The 21692-nt window shown below is 47.4% G+C and overlaps 1 protein-coding gene across 7 annotated transcripts in view; it reads left to right on the top strand.

Moving 5' to 3' along the window:
- The window catches only part of LOC123771277 (transmembrane protein 245), a 449452-nt gene extending 428148 nt beyond the window's left edge, over positions 1 to 21304 (top strand). For all 7 annotated transcript variants that reach the window (XM_069305159.1, XM_069305161.1, XM_045763753.2 and 4 more), the window contains one exon: positions 16986 to 21304. In XM_069305159.1, the coding sequence (XP_069161260.1) occupies positions 16986 to 17010 (25 nt within the window). In that variant the 3' untranslated portion in view covers positions 17011 to 21304. The remainder of the gene's footprint in view (positions 1 to 16985) is intronic.
- Positions 21305 to 21692: the final 388 nt, after the last annotated feature.

Here is a 21692-nt window from a genome sequence, read left to right as displayed (position 1 = left end):
GGCAGTTTCTACCTCTCTGTTCATTTTTTTGTTTTAGTTTTTTACCATGTGGGGTTTGTTTTGTTATGCCCACCTTTCTGGGTGCCTAACCCCAGTTGATGGCAGATAAGGAAAACCCCAACCACAAGGGGGTTTTCCAGGGCCATTGCTCCCTGAAATCTCTCTGAATGGGCCAGGTTCTGGTGCTGGTCCCTGGTAGGTTTGGACTCCTTGGCTAATGTCCCGGTCTAATATAACATACATTAGCCCGATAAGCTAGCCCGATCAACAGAGGTAGACCCCAAGGTAACTTGTGGAAGTTAACCCCAAGCCCCAAAGGCAGTACTTACAGGGCACTCCAGGAAGGGAACCCTAAGCACATCCAGCCAGAATACCTGTGAATATTACTCCCAGCTTGCACGCCACCGTAAGAGCAGCACTGTACACAAGGCACACCATAACACAGAGAGAATCAGGAGCCACACGACCAAACCTCAAACACATCAGCCATGAACTAGGGTGTGGATAGCTGGCGCGAGGGGTCTGGGGCTCCCTCTTTCCCCTACTGGGGAGGGTGGAGCTGCGCAGACAAGCAGTGTGGCACATGTGACATTATGCTCGTTTTCAGTTGGGAAGTTCTGTCCACTCTTTAGTTTTCAGTAGTAGTTTTAACCAGAATAGGGTTTTGCTTTGAGGTGCTTGCTTTTCTGGGTGCCTGGCCCAGTCGGTGCCAGGCAAAGAATGCTCCAAATCACATTTACACTTCTATAGGACATTGCTCCTCGTGCCTCTCTGAGAGGTCCCAGGTTCTGGCTCGTGGTCCCCGGTATGCTTAGAACTCCATTCACACCGACTGAGGCCAAAGTCTAATAATATACATATCAGCCTGGATAGCTACGGGGAGTCTCAGGGTCTCGCCCAGAAAATGGCATTTCATTACATTCAACGCTGGTTTTTTACTAACCCTGGAGCCGTTAGGGGTCCAAATGGCTTCAACACCCACAGTTTCAACAACAACAAAAAATCCAAAAAATTCTTTCGTCTTATAAAAGTGTTCATTTGTTTTCCCTGATCACGGAAAAATAACAAAAAAATCGTAGGTGGCATATATTAGCCGCAATAGGGTAGGGAATTCTGGCAAAAAAGGGGCGTTGACAGAGCCTTCACCAGACGAGGTCTACTCCGCCTAAGCTGTCAGGTGGCAGTTGCCACAAATATATTATTACCAAATTATTTCAATGTCTGATTTTTTCTTTTTTTTTTTTTTTTTTTTTTTGCAGTGATATAGTGTGTATTGTGATATATTTATATAATAAAATGTGTGAACCATCGCTGTAATCAAAATTATGGTGTGCATATTAGTGATTCAATTATTATGTTCATAAAACAAACAAATAGTTTTGCTGTTATTACACTATATACACAGATTATATATAAGTATCTGCATGTTTTGCTCACCATAATGAACCACTAAGTTGGTATTGTGAGTCAAAATGCAACGAGGAGTGACCGCCACACACCAGCCAGCCACTCGCTGCCACTCCTCCCTTAACAATATTCTCACTCGCCCTCATTCTCCTCCCACGATACAGTTTTTGCATTTATTCACTATACACAGATGTTATATATAAGTATTTACATGTTTTGTTCACCATAACTGTACATCTAAGATCAAATCAACACTGACGGGTCATCTAATCCTGTCAGTGGCAAGGCTGGTGCAGCATACACTGTAATTAGGGATAATGCTTTCCAACGCAGAAATGAAGAAAAAGCACGCATTGAGAACTATGCCTCTTCAATGCAAGCAGAGCTAACTGCTATTGTTATGGCATTAAGGTTTCTTGAACGGAACACTAATGGTGCAGTGATTTGCACCGATTCAAAAGCAGCACTTCAAAGCCTAAGTAAAAAATTTGGGCAGAAAATCTTGCAATAGTCGCTGAAATTAAGAGAGCTGTGAGAGTACTTACCAATCAGGGAAGAGTCGTCAAGTTTCTGTGGATCCCCTGCCATGTTGGAATATGTGGGAATGAATGAGCAGATGTGCTGGCTGCTGAAGGTGACCATATTGAATACTTCATACCCAAGACTCTACTACAAATTAGAGGCAATTTGTCAGGCAACATCACCGTGACAAGGTAACTGAGGAAAGGAGGATAGAAGCACAAACCAGTGAATCTGTATGATGGTACAACATGGTTGCAGCTGGCAATCCCAATCATTATGGACGAAGAGGAGGAAGACGCGGGAGAGAATCGGTAATAGCGAGAATCCGTCTTGATACAAATATCCATGGAGATACGGAATGGAAACAACTGTTGATCAGGGAAGTTGCAGAATCTGTGATGAGTGACGGACACCGCCTAGACCACTATCTACGTGAATGTGAACACCTGAGACACATTACAAGTATGTGTAGAATAATAAACCCCCACATTCTTTGAATTAAGAAAACACTATTTGTCAAATATTGATACTGTTTTTAAATGATTTCTCCATTTTGCACCCGCAAGATAACGTTGTTACGGCCACAATGGGTCGCAACTGGGTTCTTTGCTGGTGGAACTAAGGTTCTGGTATCTGGCCCCAAGTTAGTAGTGGCTTTCAAGGAGTGAGCTCGGTAATGCAAGTAAAACACAAAGGCAGGGGGGGGGCGGTTGCATTGAATACGACACTTCATCAATTATCAATATATTCACATATAATCACTTTCCCCATCACCTTATATATAATCCTAAAGGAAGTATTACTACACTTAATATATACACAAGTGTCTCTCTCATGGGACACTAAGCGCTCCTCGATGCTCAATCGATGCAGTCTTGTCAGCTTTCGTGTTTCCTCAACACAGTACCGTCCTCAATCAGTACTGGGAAACACCAACGAGTCTACCCTAGCCACGGGCCAGCCTATACACAGTCTCACTAGGTGCTTCCTCGTGAACGCCCACAATCACTCTCCAGCCTGGTGCTGGCAGAGAATATCAGCCTCGCGCTGCTGGGCCTCTTCATAAACAAATACAAGGGTAGCTAACCCTTGGCAGGAGCTTCTTGCAACTCGCTAGTTACACTCCTCCGTAGCACCTTACTGTCAGTCTTTTTTTTCCGCTAGCCAGTCCCGGGATACACCGAATTCCGTCACTGCCACTTCATGGGCAGACAGTAGAACACTACACAGTTCTTCTTTGGCGGCGGCTCACTGCTTCCGTAAAGCAGAATGGAATAGAGATATTGGCTGCCCTGGGTAGACTGACTGTCCTCGTACCACAGCAGCCCTACGTCGACTCTGTGGATACAGACACGTCATCAGTACACTGGTCAGTACTTGGGACACTAGGAAACATCACTTACTGACTCTGACATAGGCATACAACTCCTCCTACAATAGATGGTGCTGCTTTTCTAGGCGCCATCTCACCAGAGGTCAGCACCAGCTACCTCTCGATCTGACTAGGACAGGAATCTAGCACCTCTTGCTCGTGTCTTCTTGCCACCACTAGATGGCGTCATCCATGTTGTGGGGGGCTTCGGGAGCGGACTCAGATGGCATTGACGTCGCTGCTCCATGCTCTGACGATGGAATCGGGTTCGTAACTAACGTAAGCTTTTAAGGGTTGACAGATGTTAATCTTTTTGTTTGAGGAGCTGTTCATTTGAGACAGTTAAGCAAGTCCCAGCTGTGTCTGGGTACTAGTGACAGGATGAACAACCTAGCGGGTTTTCCTCCTTTTGGGGAGTGTTGTACATGCTTCTATGGCGGTATGTCCACTCACAAGAAGAGTGGCGCTGCCCAATAAACTCGCCCCTCAGGGCAAAATTTAAAAGCTAAGCTTGTATGGTGAATGAAGGCAATAAGACGTAGCTACTCACACAGTCAGCTGGTGGTGGCCGCCCTCAAGGCCAGACGCGCTAATATTTCTCCTCCAACAATATTGTTTGATGTGTTATTACACTATATACAGAGCACCACTTGGCTTCTGAACTTTAGTTATCCGAAACTTCCAGTTTCCCGATTGGGGTTGGGGAGTCATGCTACCCGAACAAAGTTCGGGTAGGAAGGGGTCCGCCCAGCGTCACGCCGGCTTGTTGTGGTGGGTGGGAGATGGTCCAGTTTGCCCACTGACTTCACAGATTCACGGCCTATTATTCCTATTATTTTGAATTGCCATAAGGCTGGAATGTTCATTCTTTGCTTTTGTTTTACATATCTGCACAATCAAGAAACATCTGTGCACCATGTCGGCTCCAAATGCACGCATTGCGTCAGTGATGGCTGACCGGTGGGTGGATGGATGAGGGAGCTTAGGTGGGAGGCAGTATGAGAGAGGGGGAGAATTAGTCAGAAAGGGAGGGAGGGAGGGAGAGAGATGCTAGGAGGGAGGGGGAGGGAGAGAGATGCTAGGAGGGAGGGGGAGGGAGAGAGAGATGCTAGGAGGGAGGGGGAGGGAGGGAGAGATGCTAAGAGGGAGGGGGAGGTAGGGAGAGATGCTAGGAGGTAGGCAGGAAGGGACGGAAGTAGTGAGAATTAGGGAGGGAAAGGCAGGCAGGCAGGCACAGGCAGGCAAGCAGGCAGGCAGGCTAGCTTGCAGGCAGGCTGGCAGGCAGGGAGTGAGTGGTAGTCACGCGGTTGAACCGCGTGACCTTTAAAAGAGAGTATGGGATGTAGGGGGGCGGGTGGTGGGGGCGAGACCGGCTCATTCCCAAAGATAAGCCTAGCACACACTACCCGTTAGCATGATGGCAGGCAGGCAGGCAGGCTTGCAGGCTGGGAAGGAGGCAGGCAGGCAGGCTTGCAGGCTGGGAAGGAGGCAGGCAGGCAGGCTTGCAGGCTGGGAAGGAGGCAGGCAGGCAGGCTTGCAGGCTGGGAAGGAGGCAGGCAGGCAGGCTTGCAGGCTGGGAAGGAGGCAGGCAGGCAGGCTTGCAGGCTGGGAAGGAGGCAGGCAGGCAGGCTTGCAGGCTGGGAAGGAGGCAGGCAGGCAGGCTTGCAGGCTGGGAAGGAGGCAGGCAGGCAGGCTTGCAGGCTGGGAAGGAGGCAGGCAGGCAGGCTTGCAGGCTGGGAAGGAGGCAGGCAGGCAGGCTTGCAGGCTGGGAAGGAGGCAGGCAGGCAGGCTTGCAGGCTGGGAAGCAGGCAGGCAGGCAGGCTTGCAGGCTGGGAAGCAGGCAGGCAGGCAGGCTTGTAGGCTGGGAAGGAGGCAGGCAGGCAGGCTTGCAGGCTAGGAAGGAGGCAGGCAGGCAGGAAGCGATATATGGGTGTTGAAGTGAACCATGAACCACGTGACCTTTGAGAGTGTGTGTGTGTGTATGGGTTTGGGGTGGGGGGAGAGGGGGAGGTGTGTCGGTGGTGGGGGAGGGACCGGCTGACTCCGTAAGCCTAACCACACTCCACAGACCTGTGACCCAGATTTGTTTCTTAAATGTACAGTACATCATCGTATATTTTAGGCAGGATGTGCCTGCAGGCTGGCAGGATGTGCCTGCAGGCTGGCAGGATGTGCCTGCAGGCTGGCAGGATGTGCCTGCAGGCTGGCAGGCAAGCTGGCAGGCAGGCTGGCAGGATGTTCCTGCAGGCTGGCAGGCAAGCTGGCAGGCAGGCTGGCAGGATGTTCCTGCAGGCTGGCAGGCAAGCTGGCAGGCAGGCTGGCAGGATATTCCTGCAGGCTGGCAGGCAAGCAGGCTGGCAGGCAAGCTGACAGGCAGGCTGGCAGGATATTCCTGCAGGCTGGCAGGATATTCCTGCAGGCTGGCAGGATATTCCTGCAGGCTGGCAGGATATTCCTGCAGGCTGGCAGGATATTCCTGCAGGCTGGCAGGATATTCCTGCAGGCTGGCAGGATATTCCTGCAGGCTGGCAGGATATTCCTGCAGGCTGGCAGGATATTCCTGCAGGCTGGCAGGATATTCCTGCAGGCTGGCAGGATATTCCTGCAGGCTGGCAGGATATTCCTGCAGGCTGGCAGGATATTCCTGCAGGCTGGCAGGATATTCCTACAGGCTGGCAGGATATTCCTGCAGGCTGGCAGGCAAGCTGGCAGGCAGGCTGGCAGGATGTTCCTGCAGGCTGGCAGGCAAGCTGGCAGGATGTTCCTGCAGGCTGGCAGGCAAGCTGGCAGGCAGGCTGGCAGGATGTTCCTGCAGGCTGGCAGGAAACATCCAGAGGATGTTTGCCAGACGTCTTAATAATCAGTTAGGAACAATTAAGGACTTTTATAAAGCGGATCAGGACTTCACTTATTGGTGAGTACAAACAAAACACGGTCGCATTTACGCTATGAACCTGTCGATTTTTTCCCTTAGAGGTTTTTCGTAAATTTTTCGGAAAAATTTCTTTTTACATTTCTAGTTTATTTTTTCCCCTCTATTTCTCGTATACGAACTTACATGTTAACCGACGGGTCTCGTCCCCAAGGGGTTCGGAAACCAAGTGGTGCTCTGTACACACATTACATATAAGTATCTACCTGTTATTCACCATACCTGTACAAATAAGCTGGTATGGTGCCCAGTAACCAAAGTGGCCGCCAGTAAACAATATGACAAGTCGTGCAGACGACGCACCTCCCTCACCAAAATGGCGGCTCCCAACCTACTTCTATTGCTGTTATTACACTATACACACGTTACATATAAGTATCTACATTTGTGTTCACCATAGCGAACCACTAAGCTGGTATAGTGAGTGCAGTAAATAAAATAACAGTCAGAAGATGACGCCACCACCCTCCCTCCCACAGCATTACTCCTCCCTCCGTGGAGCACAGTGCTAAATATCACCACAATCCTGCTATTATCAGAATCCTGGTCAGTTTTATCACAGTCAGGGGTCTTCTGTAATACTATCATCACTAAATAATAGCATGAACATACATATTTTGACATTTTTAGGGGATGCTGTAGTCACAAGCTGAACAGCAGTGCTGTGCGCTCATGGTGCGTGTGTCAGCCTTGGTGGCTCGCTCAATACTGAAGCTCTCACACCCAGGAATGTTGGCCACGATTTTTTTTCTAGGTGGCGCCTGTCAACTATCAGTCGTGGTTGCACTATAGCTGCCCCTATCCCACGCAGGGCATTTAAATTAAGGCACTAGACACTAAAACAGCTGTTAATGTATTATGTGGTTTCAGTTTTGTTACTGAAATCATCTATATATGTATTACACGGTTTAAGGGCTAAGGCTCTGGAAGGAAAGTGAAGGACTCAAGATTTTTTGTCAAGATGGGGGATGGTTACTGGAGGCCTGAGGAAGTAAATGTGAGCCCTCGTGTATGCATGAGAGTTTTACATTTTCTGATAGGCCTACAAACCATCCTGGTTGTGATGTGCATGCAGGGGTTAAGTATGCAGTACATAATATGAAATTATAGTAAAAAAACAAATATATATAACTTTCATATTTATGGATAATATTCCACACTATCTCCAGGTGTTTCTGCCCGTCCATTGACATTTATCTTCAGTCATTCTTGACAAGAATGTGTTGTCTACTTTGTCTTCAAATCCATGCTTAATGGAAAATGTATTCTTTTGCACTCGACTGTTAACATTTTTTCTGGGGGAGCCCCTACAGCTCCCCGGAGCTATCCAGGCTGATATGGGTATCCCTAACTTTGGCATCGGGGGGTGGGGGGGTGGGGGGGGGTAGTTCTGGGCTTACCAGGGACCATGAGCCAGAACCTGGCCCCCTCAGAGAGGCACGAGGAGCAATGGCCTATAGAAATGCACATGTGATTTTGGAGCATTCTATATCTGGTATCGACTGGGACAGGCACCCAGAAAGGTAAGCACCTCAGGTAAGTTGCTGCTCCTTCTCAGGATGCAGCCTCCCGCTTGGCTGTCTTGTCCTGCCTTGGCGAGACCCCTGTTCGAGTCTCCAAGAACACTCGGTTGAATGCCAGTGTTGGCACTATTCTCCTCCCACCCCATGTTGCTACCGGTGTTCAGAATCTCCAGGACTACCACGAAGATATTCGTCATATCCTTGATGCCCAGGGCCATTCTGTCCTCCAGGTAGACTCGTTTACTCGTCCCCCTCGTGCTCGTCGCTGTCAACCCCTTTGGGTTGTGAAGATTACCTTTGATGATAGGACCCTTCCACCCTGTTATTCTTGCTGGTGCCAGGTGCTCCGTCCAGGAGTACATTCCCTCTCCTCGGCTCTGTAATAATTGCTGGAGGTTTGGGCATGGCACCCTCCGCTGCTCTGAAACTGTCTCTCTCTCTCTGTCCTTTGTGTGGGGGCGAAAGTCACTCTAAGTCGGAGTGCACTTCTCCCCAGGCTCGCTGCCTCAATTGCGGTGAGGCCCACCCTACCTTCTCCCGTGCGTGTATACATTACAAGCTTGAGGCAGCCGTCCTCAACTTGAAGCACCAGGAGCGTTAATCTTTTCCTGAGGCGAGATGCCAGGTTCGCCGGCTCCCACCTTATGCTAATGTCTCTTATGCTTGCGTGTTGTGCTCTTCCTCTCCTCGTCCTTCCCACCTTCCTCAGACTCATAACCGTTTCCAGGCCTTGGACCCCTGATATGCCTACCACCCCCTGTGTTTTCTTCCTCGTCTACCTCCGGTCCTCCTTCCCATCCTTCTCCTCCGTCTATTGGCTCTCCACGCCGCCTGTCAGTATAGGCTGATGTCCATCGCTATCCCAACGGCCGTCGTGTATGCTCTCGTTCAGCTTCTCCTGTTGAGACGCTGGAAGCCGTTGCCCAGTACGTAGTTGCTGGGACACCTGTCTCTTTGAGTCAGAAATGTAAGCCTGGCTCCTCTCCTTCCTCCTCCTCGGCGGGTAAAAAGGCTTCTCTTTCTTCCTCGCCCCCTACTTCTGACTCTCTCACTCCGTCCCCTCCCGTTTCGGTGGTTATGCCGCCTGTTCCTGCTATGGAGGTCTCTTTGGCCCCCGCTTCCCTTTCGGTTGGTGCCCTTGCTGAAGTGCATCCCCTTGTTTCTGTCCCTCCTGTTGCTGTCCTTGACCCTCGGTTATCCCCCCTTTTCTTTCTACGAATCCTCCTCGTCCGCCCCTGGTCGGTCCTCTAGCTACCTTCCCTCCTTCTTTACTCAGTTTACCCATGCCCCCTAACCCTGACTTCGCTGACCCTGACCTTGATCCTGCACTTCTTTAACGTGCTGTGTTCCCTTTTCACCTTTGTTACTTCGTTGTTCTCTGTTGCTGTCCTTCCTCTTCTCTTCGATGTCTATTCTTCAATGGAACGTTCGTGGTTATTACGCCAATTTCCTCGAACTCCAGCTTCTAATTTCACGGTTTTCGCCCCTTTGTGTCTGTCTCCAGGAGCCGATGCTTGGTGTTCGTCCTGGTCACTTTCGTGGCTATTCCTTTCTCTCCCCCTCCCCCAACATCTGGGGCTTCTAACTCTTCTGCTCTCTTGATTCACTCTGATGTTCCCTTTGTCCTCTTAGTTTTTCCTTCGCCTCTCCATTGTTCTGCTGCTCGTATCTTTGTGAGGAAATGGTACGCCTATTGTTCCATTTATCTCCCCTCGAGTGTCCCGCTTTCTCTTCCCGATCTGAAACACCTTCTGAACTCCTTGCCAGAGCCTGTGCTCCTGCTAGGTGATTGCGAGTGAGGCAGGTTCTTGATGACCTCCATGGCAGTGACCATTTCCCCATCCTTGTTACCTTTTTCTCTTTTCACCCTCCCCTCTCCTTCCCTAGGTGGCAGTTTGCTAAGGCAGACTGAAACCTATTTACCCTCAGTGCTGCTCCCTCTGACCTCTCCCTTCTGCCTCTCCCTCTCTCTCTCTCTCTCTCTCCTCCTTTTTCATGACACCGTCTTCGATGCTGCCCTCCGCTCTATTCCTCGCTCTTCCTCTCAGGGCCCACGGAAGTGCATTCCCTGGTGGAATGCAGACTGTGCTCAGGCTGTCCGATGTAAGCGTGCAGCCTGAAAGAGACACCGCCACCGGCAGACAGCCGATTCTTTTCTTTTATTTCGGAAGGCGAGTGCGGTGGCCCGTAGGGCCATCCGTACTGCTAAATGTAAATGTTGGGCATCTTATGTCTCCACCATTACGTCTGACACTCCTCTGCCACAGATGTGGAAGCGTATCCTCAAGATAGCGGGTAAGTTTGTTCCCAAACCCAGTTGTTTGGAACCCAGGTCGCTAACGAACTGGGTTCCAACTTTTCTTCTGTTAGCTCTGATCTTCATCTTCCCCAATCTTTCCTTCTTCGTAAACCTGTTCTTGAATCTTGTCCTTTGGATTTCTGTGCTCATCTTCGCCTTCCCTATAACGATCCCTTTTCTCGCTCTGAACTTCGGTCTGCCCTGGCCCTCTGCGGTTCTACGGCGGCGGGCTCCAATGGCATTCATTATGAAATGCTTCGCCATCTCCCACCATGCACGTCTCGGTATTTACCGAGTCTGTATAATTGGATCTGGGAGTCGTCGTCAGTCCCTGAGGACTGGTTCGATGCCGTTGTCCTCCCTGTTTGCAAACCAGGGTCTCTGGGAACATTCCCTAAGAACTTTCACCCTATTGCCCTCAAAAGTTGTGTCTGCAAACTCTTTGAACGTATGGTTAACGTTCGTCTGATGTGGTTCTTGGAACACCATCACCTCCTCTCCCCCCTTCTCAATTTCGTTTCTGGTGAACTTGGAGGTCTATATTCGTACTGCTTTTGCTGCGAAGACCTCCGTTGTTCCTGTCTTTTTTGACCTGGAAAAGGCTTACAACACTACTTGGCGATATCATATTCTATCCCAGCTTCATTCTTTTGGCCTTCGTTGTCATCTCCCTCTCTTTCTCTGCAGCCTCCTCTCTCGTCGTTCCTTTCGGGTGAGGCTTGGTACCGCTCTCTCTGCCTCTTTTCAGCATTACGAAGGTGTGCCCCAGGGTAGTGTTCTGAGCACTACTCTTTTTCTGGTTGCCCTCAATGGTCTTCTTTCCTCTCTTCCTTCAGGCATCTTCTCCACTCTCGATGTCGATGATCTTATCCTTTTCCTGGCAGGGTGATGATTTACCTCTCCTTCAACGCCGGCTTCAACTTGTGATTGATGCCGTGTCATCTTGGGCCACCGATCATGGCTTCAAGTTCTCTACTACTAAGCCTTTTGCCCATGACTTTTACTCGAAAACGGGTCATTCTTCGTCCCTCATTGTCACTTTATGGTCATCCCCTTGAGTACAAAGATTCAGCGAAGCTTTTGGGGTTATTCTTTGACACTCGTTTGTCTTGGTCTCCCCATATCTCTTACCTCTGTGTTGAGTACTCTAAGGCCCTTACCCTCCTTTGGGTATTGTCCCATACTTCTTGGGGAGCGGATAGGCGCGCTCTCCTTGCTTTACATTCCTCTCTCGTCCTCTTTAAGCTCGATTATGGTTGCCCTGCTTACTCGTCTGCTCCTCCTACTCTCCACCGTCATGATGCTTTGCACCATACTGGGTTGTGCCTCATTTCTGGTGCCTTTCATTCGACTCCCGTCCTCAGCTTGTATGTAGACACTGGTTTCCTCTCTCTCCAGGACTGCTGTGATCGCTACTGTCTTCGCTATCTTGCGCGTGCCTTGCAGCATCCTTCCTCTCGCCTCTGTCATGCTCTAACTTTTGCCCCTCCTGCAGTTCCTGTTCCTCTTCACCACCTTCCCCTTTCTGTCTGGTTATCTTGCTTATAGGATTCTCTTTCAGTTCATATTTCTAATGTTTCTCCTCGTGTTGTTCCTTCTTTGCCCTCGTGGAGAGTCCCCCTTCCGCAGTTTTGTACATCCTTAACCCGCATCACTAAAGCTTTTACCCCTCCTACAGTTCTGAAATGCCTTTTCCTTGAACACATTTCTTCTCACTCCCGCTCCATTTCCATCTTCTTCGATGGGTCTAAATCTGCGGACGGTGTTGGCTCCTTTGTTGTTTTTCCTGATTGCACTTATATGTGTCGCTTACCTCCGGAGACTAGCATCTTCACAGCGGAACTTTATGCTATTCTCTATGCTCTTCGTCTCCTGCTTTCTCCTTGTAATTCTTCCTTTGTTGTTGTTGTTGTTGACTTTGGTAGTGCCCTCATGGCTCTTGGGTCCTTTAATCCCGTTCATCCAGTGGTTGTTGAGACCCAGCATTGGCTGTTTCTTGTTCACAGTAAATTTAAGTCGGTTGAGTTTTGTTGGGTTCCCAGCCATAGTCTCTTTAAATGAGCGTGCGTATGCTGCCGCCAGGGAAGCTGTCCGCTCTTGTCCCATCTCTCGTAAAGGTATTCCTTATTCCGATTTTTACCAGGTTATCCATTCCTCCATCCTTACCTGTTGGCAGGCTTGTTGGTCTTCTGTTACTGGTAACAAACTGCGTACTCTTAAGAGTTGTGTGTCCTCGTGGCCATTCTCCTACCACCGTAACTGGTGATGGGAAACGGCTCTAGCGAGGTTGCGTATTGGCCATACTCGCTTAACTCACGGTCACTTAATGGAGCGCCGCCCAGCTCCTTATTGTCCACAATACATTGTCCCTCTTACTGTCGTACATATCCTTGTTGAATGTCGTGACTTCCAGGACGAGCGTGTGTCTTGCTTTTCGACCGCCCCTCGTGGTCACTTGTCACTTGATAAAATTCTTGGTGACTCGGATACAGTACTTTTGATATCGTTCGCCTTATGCGTTTTTGTTCTCATATTGGCATCCTTGGTGATATTTAGCGCCCTCTGATTATTCCGCACATTTGGTGGTGCTACATAGCCTTCCCGGTTTGGTGCCTTCTTTTGATAATTACTACTTGGTCAACCCGTTTCGCGAGTTGCCCCTTCCAGGGTGGATACGGAGGCATTCGAGTCCGTTCCTCCAGCCATGGCTCCGGGGTCTGACCAGTGAGCCCATCGTCTTCCTGCGGTTCAGCTTCATGTGCAGCCCTCTCTGTCAGCTGCACTTGTGGCTGAGGATTGCGCGCGTGGGGCTCATTGGCTTCGGTCCTGCACTTCTTTTCCCTCCTTGAACTGTCTTCCAATTGGCTTACGGAAGATGTAGAGGCACTCGGCGCCGTTCCTGGTTCTAGTGCCTTGGCCTTGGCTGCTCGTGCGTCATCTGCGCTTTTGAAGCTGTTTGCGCCGATTCAGTGGGATGCGCTGTTGTAGTTTTTCACTGCACGCCTCGCGTGTCAGCAGGTGGTGCTCGCTTCCTCCTTGGAATGCGCTTGGGCCCTGGCTCTTAGATTGTCTTCTCCCTTTTGTCCCTTGTTATTTGTGGCTTCTGTGGTCGAACAATATATGCAAGTGGTTTCCTCCAGCTGCTGTCTAATGTCTGACTTGTTGGTTCTCTGGGGGGTCCTGGGTGGGTTCCTCCCAGAGGGATCGAGCCAGGGGTTCCGCTTATCGAGGTGGGCCATAGGTGCCAGTTTTGGAGCCGGTGTCGCCTTCGGTCCTGGCTGCCCCTGGTCGGCGCGGTGCTCGCTCTGTGCGCAGTTTGGGTTCTCGTACGGGGCGTCGGCCCTTTCACAGTTTGCACTATTGATGGGGCGATGGGGGGGGGGGGGGGGGGGAAGCTTGCTCTGTTCGCTCACACCTGGTCCCACAGTTTGTGGGCCTTTCGGGTCGTTTCTTGCGGCCTTTGTTGGCGTTGGGTAACTCATCCTTCGGGGAGTACGGGGCTGGAAGGGCGTGCCTCTTCTCCTTTGCGCTCTGTCAGGTCATCTTGGAGTGGGTGTATTTGGGCGTGGTCGAAACGACGACGTCCCTCAGGTGGGTTTCCCACCTGTTTCCAGTTCCGAAACGGGACCGTGTGGATCTGCGGTTCATTCTGGACTTGTCCCATCTGAACCCCTGGGTTGTTTGCCCCTCCTTTCGGATGACCACTCTGTCCCAGGTCAGGCTTCTGTTGGAGCCGGGCACTTGGATGGTGTCCCTGGACCACAAGGACGCGTATTGGCATGTCCAGATTCATCCGGGGTTCAGGGACTGGCTCAGGTTTGACGCCCCCAAAATATGTTTTGGGACGTCAGAGTTACTGCTTTCGTTGTCTCCCTTTCAGGTTGAACCTGACACCTCGTGTGTTCACTGCTTTACCTGGGTCATGGTGGCCCGTCTGTGTCTGTTAGGTGTTCTGTTAGTGACTTACCTCGACGACTCGCTGGTTTGGGCTCCTAGTCGATCTGCGTGTCTGCTCGCCAGGGGTTTGGTGCTTTCCCAGCTAGCTGGATTCATGTTCCTAGTGAACTGGCAGAAGTCCCATCTGGTTCCCTCCTAGGTTTGGACCTGGCTGGATCTTGTGTAGGACTCTCGAACCGCTTCCTTGTCTCTTCCTCCGGAGTCTCTCCTTCGGCTGCAGTTCCACATGTGCTTGTTTCTGGAGTCAGAAACTCCCGGGTTACCCGGTGGTTGCTCATGGGTCTGTGCAGGAGTCTGAACTTTGCGATGATGGTCTACCCGCTGGGTTGGGTTTGACTCCGTAGGCTGTTCTGGTTCCTTCGGGGACATCCTTACGCCTCTCTTGGGATCGCTGGGTTCGACCCCCAGGGGACTTGCATTGACTGCTGCGTCGCCTGCTTCCTTTTCAGATTTTTCGGGGTTCGGTGCCTTGGCTCCTACCCGAACCCTCGCTCGATGTCTCTCGCGGGAGAAAGCTCCCACACTGTGCGAGAGTTCATAGCGATGTGGTTTGTACTTCAGAGGGTTCGGGTCGCCCACAGAACGACGATCCCCAGTGGTTCATTGCCTGAACCAAGGGGGGGTTCAATGCGATCCTTGGCTCTTTGGGGCTGGTAGCTTTGAGTGACTCGTCTGCTGAGTTCTCAGGGTTTGACTCTCCTGGTGGGTCCATGGGGTGTCCAACGTCCTGGCAGATGACCTGTCTCAGTTCGTTCCCCTGTCCACGGAATGGATGGTTGATGCCGCCTCATTCAGTTGGCTCTGCCCGACGTTCGGGTGCCTGGAAGTGGACCTCTTCCTTGGTACTTTGGGGCTGGTTGCTTTGAGTGACTCGTCTGCTGAGTTCTCGGGGTTTGACCCTTCTGGTGGGTCCAGGCGGTGTCCAACATCCTGGCAGATGACCTGTCTCGGTTCGTTCCCCTGTCTACGGAATGGACGGTTGATGCCGACTCATTCAGTTGGCTCTGCAAGATGTTCGGGTGCCCGGAGGTGGACCTCTTCGTGCCGGCGTGGTCGAGGCATCTTCTGGTATATGTGGCGGCCTTCCCCGACCATGTGGCCGTTGAGATAGACGCCTTTTGGCAAGACTGGTCGAGGTTCCTGTAGCTCTCTCTCCCTGGTTTAGTTGTTGCTCCAGGTCCTGGCTCGCTTGGAGACTTACCAGAGGTGAGTAGTCCTTTTTGCTGGGTGGTTTCAGGCTCTGCTTGCCCAGTGTCCGAACCTGGAGGGTTTTTCTGCAGTTCCGCCTCTTTCAGAAGATCATCACAGTCCATTACGAGACTGGTTTGCTCTTCTTCTCAAGTCTTCGCATTTAGTGTTTTTGACGCGAGTTTATCACCATTTGAAAGGTGATCAGGTGGCTTCATTGATGGTGTCCCACCAGAGGGCTTCGTCTTGGCGGCAGTACGAAGTTTCCTTGCTGTCCTTCCATTTCTTTTTGACTCATCGTTGTACTTCGCTTTTGGTTCGGATGGTGTTGTCCTTTCTCTTGTGGTTGTTCCAGGACCATCATCTTATGCCGAATACTGTAGCCTCGTATCGCATGGCACTGGCGGAGCCGCTTCAGCTTGCTTTCAGTATTGATGTTACTTCTGCACTGTTTCGCAAGTTGGCTCATGCATTGTTTCACCTCCAGCCTGCTCATGCACTGCCTGAGCTGTCTTGGTCTTCTGACAGAGTGCTCTCCTATCTCTCCTCATCTCGGTTCGTTGAGGCCCCCTTTGGTTCAGGATTGTTTTTTGAAGGCCCTTTTCTTGTTGGCATTGGCCTCTGGGGGTCGGGTCAGGGAGCTTCATGTTCTCCTCCGGCGCAGCAATTTCTGCTCTTCCGGTCGTGGAGATAGGTTTGTTTGTCTGCAGCCGTCACCTTCTTTTCTAGTGAAAAATGAGACTGCTGCTTTCCGGATGGGTCCGTGGTTGTTGATGCTTGGTTCGTCAGGCTATGAGTGCATCATGTGCTGTGTCCCAGTTGCGGCCCTCCGCCGCTATTTGCATGCTACAGCTTCTGTGTCCGGGGATGCACTTTGTGTTGATCCGGTTACCTTCTTTCCTGTTCACGGGTATGGGTCTCTCGGGTCATCCACAGGGTTATTAAGTCTAGCCAGCCTGCAGTCTATCCCCGTGCCCATGACGTTCGTAAGTTCCCTGCTCTTACTGTCGTCTTTGGTAACATGCCCTGGGCTGACATTCAGGCACGGGGGTTTTTGGAGGTTGAACATGGTCCTGGCTGCACACTACCTCGTAAATGTTCCTGGGCCTAGTCAGGCATGTGTCGCTTTGGGTCAGCGACTGCAGCCTGTCTCGTCTTCAAGTTAAGGTGTAGTGCACCGACCGCCTCCTGGGTAAGTCCCCTTCTTTATTTTTAGTCTTTAGTGAAGTAGCTCCGGGGAGCCGTAGGGGCTTTCCCCAGAAAACCAGGGGGGGGGGGGGAGCTGTGCAGACATGTAGCGTGGCTCATGGGACATCATGCTTGTTTGCTTGTTTTCAGTTGGGGAGTGTGTCCGCTTGTTTGTCTATTTTCGTCGTTTTTAACCAGAATAGGGGTTTGTTTTGGGGCCGCTTACCTTTCTGGGTGCCTGTCCAGTCGATGGCAGATTAGAATGCTCAAAAATTACATGTGCATTTCTATACGCCATTGCTCCTCGTGTGCCTCTGAAGGGGGTCAGGTTCTGGCTCATGGTCCCCAGTAGGCCTAGAACTTCACCCACATATACTGATGCCAATTTAGAGATATCCTTATCAGAGGGGATAACTCCAGGGAGCCTCCGGGACTCGCCCAGAAAATGGCATTTCATTACATTCAATGCCGGTTTTTTTTCTGTAAAAAAACACAAACAGTTGAATACTGCACAACTAAATAAACATTTGTTTTTCAACTGCTTTTCTATTAATATTATGAAGAGTAAAATAGCTCAGTCTTTTGTTGTGTTAACAGATCCCAGAGTGAGTTGGCCATCTAGGGATGACACCTAGGTAATCCCAAGGGATGTTGTCCAGTCTGCTCCTTCACAGTCTACTGCTTCAAATGGCCAAAATGTACACACACTGAGGGATCTCATGTCAATATTCTCCCACTTTGACCGTTTGTAAAAGCTCTCTTTTAAACTCGAATTATTCCAATAATCTGCTGGTGCCTTGTGAAGTGCAGCAGTTGAACAGACACAACTAAGAAGACTACTGCAACATTGAGGAGAAAGATCTTTTAGCCAATATTCTTTAATTTTAGTTTTTTAAAAGTCCATTGTGTCTTGAAATGTACAGTTGTGACAATTGTTTGAGATATTACAGTTATTGTATAATTATTATTACGTTACAAATTCATTAACTACACAAGTGTTGACTTATTAGATCGGTAATTATGATAGTTGAGAATATTTCTTATTCCACCTTGTTTGAGGTAGTTTGAGAGAGAACACAAACTGAAGTAGATTAATTAAATATGTTTGTGATGTAGTCTATATTCTGCTCCTCTTCAACATTCAAATTTCAGTAATATGATCAGTCACATGCACAAATTTATTATAATAGAGGTACACACAAAAAATATTACTTATTAGTATTCTTAAAGGGTGTGTATAATTAAACGATAAGAAGCTTTTGTCAAGAAAACATTGATTGACATGCTTTGTTTATGTTATCTCAGCTTTGAAAAAGTACTTATTTCTAGTATTAAGGTTTTCAAGCATGTAGGGGAGTCATACAGTGATTGTGTCAGTGTTGACTTGCTCTAGGTGTATGGTGTGGCCTAAGCTTTAACTTATATCAAAGATTTAAACGACCTTCATCCTGCCTTCCACAGTTTTTTAGATGGCAGGACCAGCTGAGATGAATAAGCTGAGCTAAAACCTTTTACACAACAGCTGTGTTACATTAACTAGCAGATGGTTAAGTTTACTAAGTGCAGGAACTGACTGACTTGGGTGCGCCATATACAACCCCACCTGGTCATGGGAACAGGATCGGGTACACCAAATCAGGAACATTAACAACATTACCAGTTGAGTGGTCAGCTCTTGTATGTAACTGGTGGGTGTAAGAGCAGCTTCCTCCACTCACATTTCGGTTTTAAGCTAACATAATTTACTTTCCCCCCATCTGTGAGAAAGTACCAACATAAAGGAGTAATGCACATATGCTAATTATGGTAAATAAACTTTATTGTGGAACTAATCAGTCAGAGCGCTCCTGCTAATGTTCTTTATTTCTGAGCTAGAGACCCACAGTACTGAGGCCCTGAGCTAGAAACATCAGGTCTTGTATACTCACAGCTGTTGAAGGTAGCTTAAAATTACAAGTTTAAGTAGCTTAGAAAAATATTTTTATTATTATTTATATGGGAAATTTACTTTGAATTTTAAACATTTTTTGTTTATTCTTTGAAAGGCAATTTATATGGTACATAATGTGCACTGTTGCTTGTCCGTCCCTTCTATCAGTTGCAGACTTGATCTTAGACGTAATGTTTTGTAACATTACATAACATTTGTTATGTAAACCTTTAGCTAGCAGAATATATTGCCATTCCTTCTCTCGGCTCTAGTCCGTGCCCAGCATGTCAAGCTTCACATCATATCAAGTTAATATTTCTTCTTCACCTCAGACTCAAAATATGTAATTGTATTTGCTAGCTATTGGAATGCTTCACTCATATTCATCTTGCTTTTAAATCAACAATAGAAGATGCTAAGTGTTCACTCACTTGTTTATGAGAATGAAGTGTGGTGATGTGGTAGTGATGTTAGTGCCTGAGATAGCCTCTGCTCATGTCGTCTTGCCTCATATATGTAAAATGGTACAATTGGGTCATATTATTCCTAATTTTCTTCACAATTATATTCTTTACTAACCACGTGATGAGTAATGCGAAATGATTCCCTTCCAGTATGACACTACACATGATAGTGTGTATAGTGTCAGTGTATTATCATTTCCTCATGATAATACCTATGTTTACTTCTTGGTCATATGTAGTTCTTAACATGTATTCTACGTTTACCAAAGTAGTGAGGTCTTTTCCTTCATCCGAGTCCTCCATCCTATACAGGTGTTTTCTTTCATTACCACTACTAGACATGACAATCTACAAATATACTGCCCATATGCCAGACATTCATCCCAAAACCATGGACAAATTTTCCGCACTAAGAACACCACCTTCCTCTTCCCCTCTTATATTAGACATGCTCCATTCCATGGTGCAAACATGCTTTCTTCATTTTCATAAATACTACCCATAATATCACTACACAAAGAATGCCGCAAACACAATTTCCATACAGACGGCTTGTGATTTGAATCCACAAATTTACACATTTGTGGAGTTGAACTGGTAAGCCTTTTATCCCAAGATTTGACGTGCATAGATGAATTTTGGAGTTAATCTGGCTGAAAACAGATATAAGAACATTAGTACGCATTAATTGTGCTATAGACAGCTGTGGTGCATTCTCTGACCTCTGTAGCATTCACGTGTTTTCAAACTTTTTGGGCTGTAGTTATGTAGCCTTGCACTTTCCAAGCATTCTTAGTTTCATTATATGCTGAATTTGTGGCTATAAAATGGAAAAAAGAACTTGTTATTAATTATAAAAAAAAAAGTATTGTGTTGAGTAAGGAGTTCAACAAATTTTAACATTTTGTATATGTCTGAAACCTGACCCCCCTTTTCCCATTGTGCTTAGAGTTTGATTTGTGCAGTTTTGGATTTGTATGTTTCCAATGGACCTTAGCACCCATACAACTCAAGGGTCAATTAAAATTATATGCATACTCCTCTATTTTACAACCACACTCCTCATAGTATGACCACACTCTGCTCTTCTTCTTCTCTTCTCTCATTCCTTCTTTCTTCCTCTACAGCTATCATAACCTGAATGGACAGCCCATCCTCCGAATAGACAGTACATTTTAATACTAAATATAATAAGTACAATCCTGACTATCGGCATAGTACATAAATACACTTAATCGCCAGCATCGCACCAAAATATTGTGAATATTAGAGTTTACCTGAAAAGCTGTATAGAAAACCACGACCTAACCTAACCTTTAGGAGTGTAGGAGGACAAGCATGCTTTTATTGCTTCTTAATTATAATTAGTACTTAACCTATAGTTATATTGATATTACAATTTTATAAAACTAATAAAACAAAACTAAAGTCTTTCAATAAATTATAAAGTAACTCGGGATATTTTCAAATTTTGTATAAAATCTCTTTTAAAATTGGAGAAGAAAATATCAGTGTTCAGTGAGGATCCACAAGGTACACTCAGATCCACTCTGAGTACTCTTATTTTCTTCTCCGAGGCTATGGGTCCCTACACTTGCACCAGAGGTAGTACCCCCATATCTCTATAGTTTAATAAAATTGAAAAAGAAATTCTATATACTGTACATAAATTTTAAATAAAGAACTGAACACGAGAACTTCAACCTAAAAATTTTGAGTGTATTAACAAAATTAGGAGAATATATGGGGACGTAAATGTAACAGCCCAATTAAGTGTATATATGTACTATGCAGACAATCAGGAATGTACTTATTACATTTAGTATTAAATCGTACTGTCTATTTGGAGGAAGGGTTGGAATGGAAAGCAAGCATTATTATTATTTTATGTAAATACAGTAAAATTAATTAAAACAAATTTGGCTTTCGTTTGCTAGAAAGAAAGAAATTTGAAATGCTGTATTTCTACTATTCAGTCTGAAAAACTGGTATTATACAAATGTTTGTTCTTTATAATACAAGCTTTGATTTATGAGGGTAAATATAAGGAATAAAATAAAAGCAGGAAGGGCAGAAAAGTTGTTAATTTTGTTATAATTAATATAACTATAATTTTGTTAAAATAATTAGATTACCGAAGAATCAAGCTTCCAATCATTTTTTTTTTTTTTTTAAGGAAAAGGCTAGGATGCTTTTCTCTGTTTTGCCCCAACTCCATACCCTTCTTTTTCTGTGATAACACCTCTTCCAGATAATTACAATAGCATATGGATGATAGAAACTTGTGTATATTTACATACTAATCCCAACTTGAGCATTACAGTGATACGTGTTCATTACTATAAGCTTTTATAATAGCAGCCTACTCTCATATTTCTATTTTCACCATATCTAGTCTTGAGCTCCTCTTCATTTGAGTCTGTTAAATGTAGGCTACCATTCTTTAAAAAATATGTTTGCTTTGAAGACGAGGCTTCCTTGCCAGTATTTTGCAAAGAATAAAAAAAAATTATTGCCACAAATTACAAGACCTTCAGATTTGTTAAGTGGTTTTGGTGCTTTAAACTGTGCCACAGAGTTGTGGAGTGAGTGTGCGGTAAGAGGGCAGCGGCTTCCAAGGAAAGTAGATGCTGTGGAATGGGGGAATGAGGAAGCAGTGTAAGTGGAAAATCAGAATACAGTGTATGTGGAGTGCACAAGTCATTGCATGGGAGAAGTAGGTGGTGGGGCGTGTGGGATGTAAGTGGTGTGGTGTGTGGGATGCAAGTGGTGGGACGTGTGGGATGTAAGTGGTGGTGCATGGGTAGTATAAAAGTTAGTGCATTGGGGATTCAGACTGTGCTGCGTGTAAGAAGCAGTAGGCTTATACATGGGTGGATGCAGGAGTCGGGGCATGTGGGTGGGGGATGC

The sequence above is a fragment of the Procambarus clarkii genome, chromosome 54, assembly GCF_040958095.1.
Source record: "Procambarus clarkii isolate CNS0578487 chromosome 54, FALCON_Pclarkii_2.0, whole genome shotgun sequence".
NCBI lineage: Eukaryota > Metazoa > Arthropoda > Malacostraca > Decapoda > Cambaridae > Procambarus > Procambarus clarkii.
The sequence above is the reverse complement of the archived record's forward strand: the minus strand, read 5'-3'. Positions and strand labels throughout refer to the sequence as shown.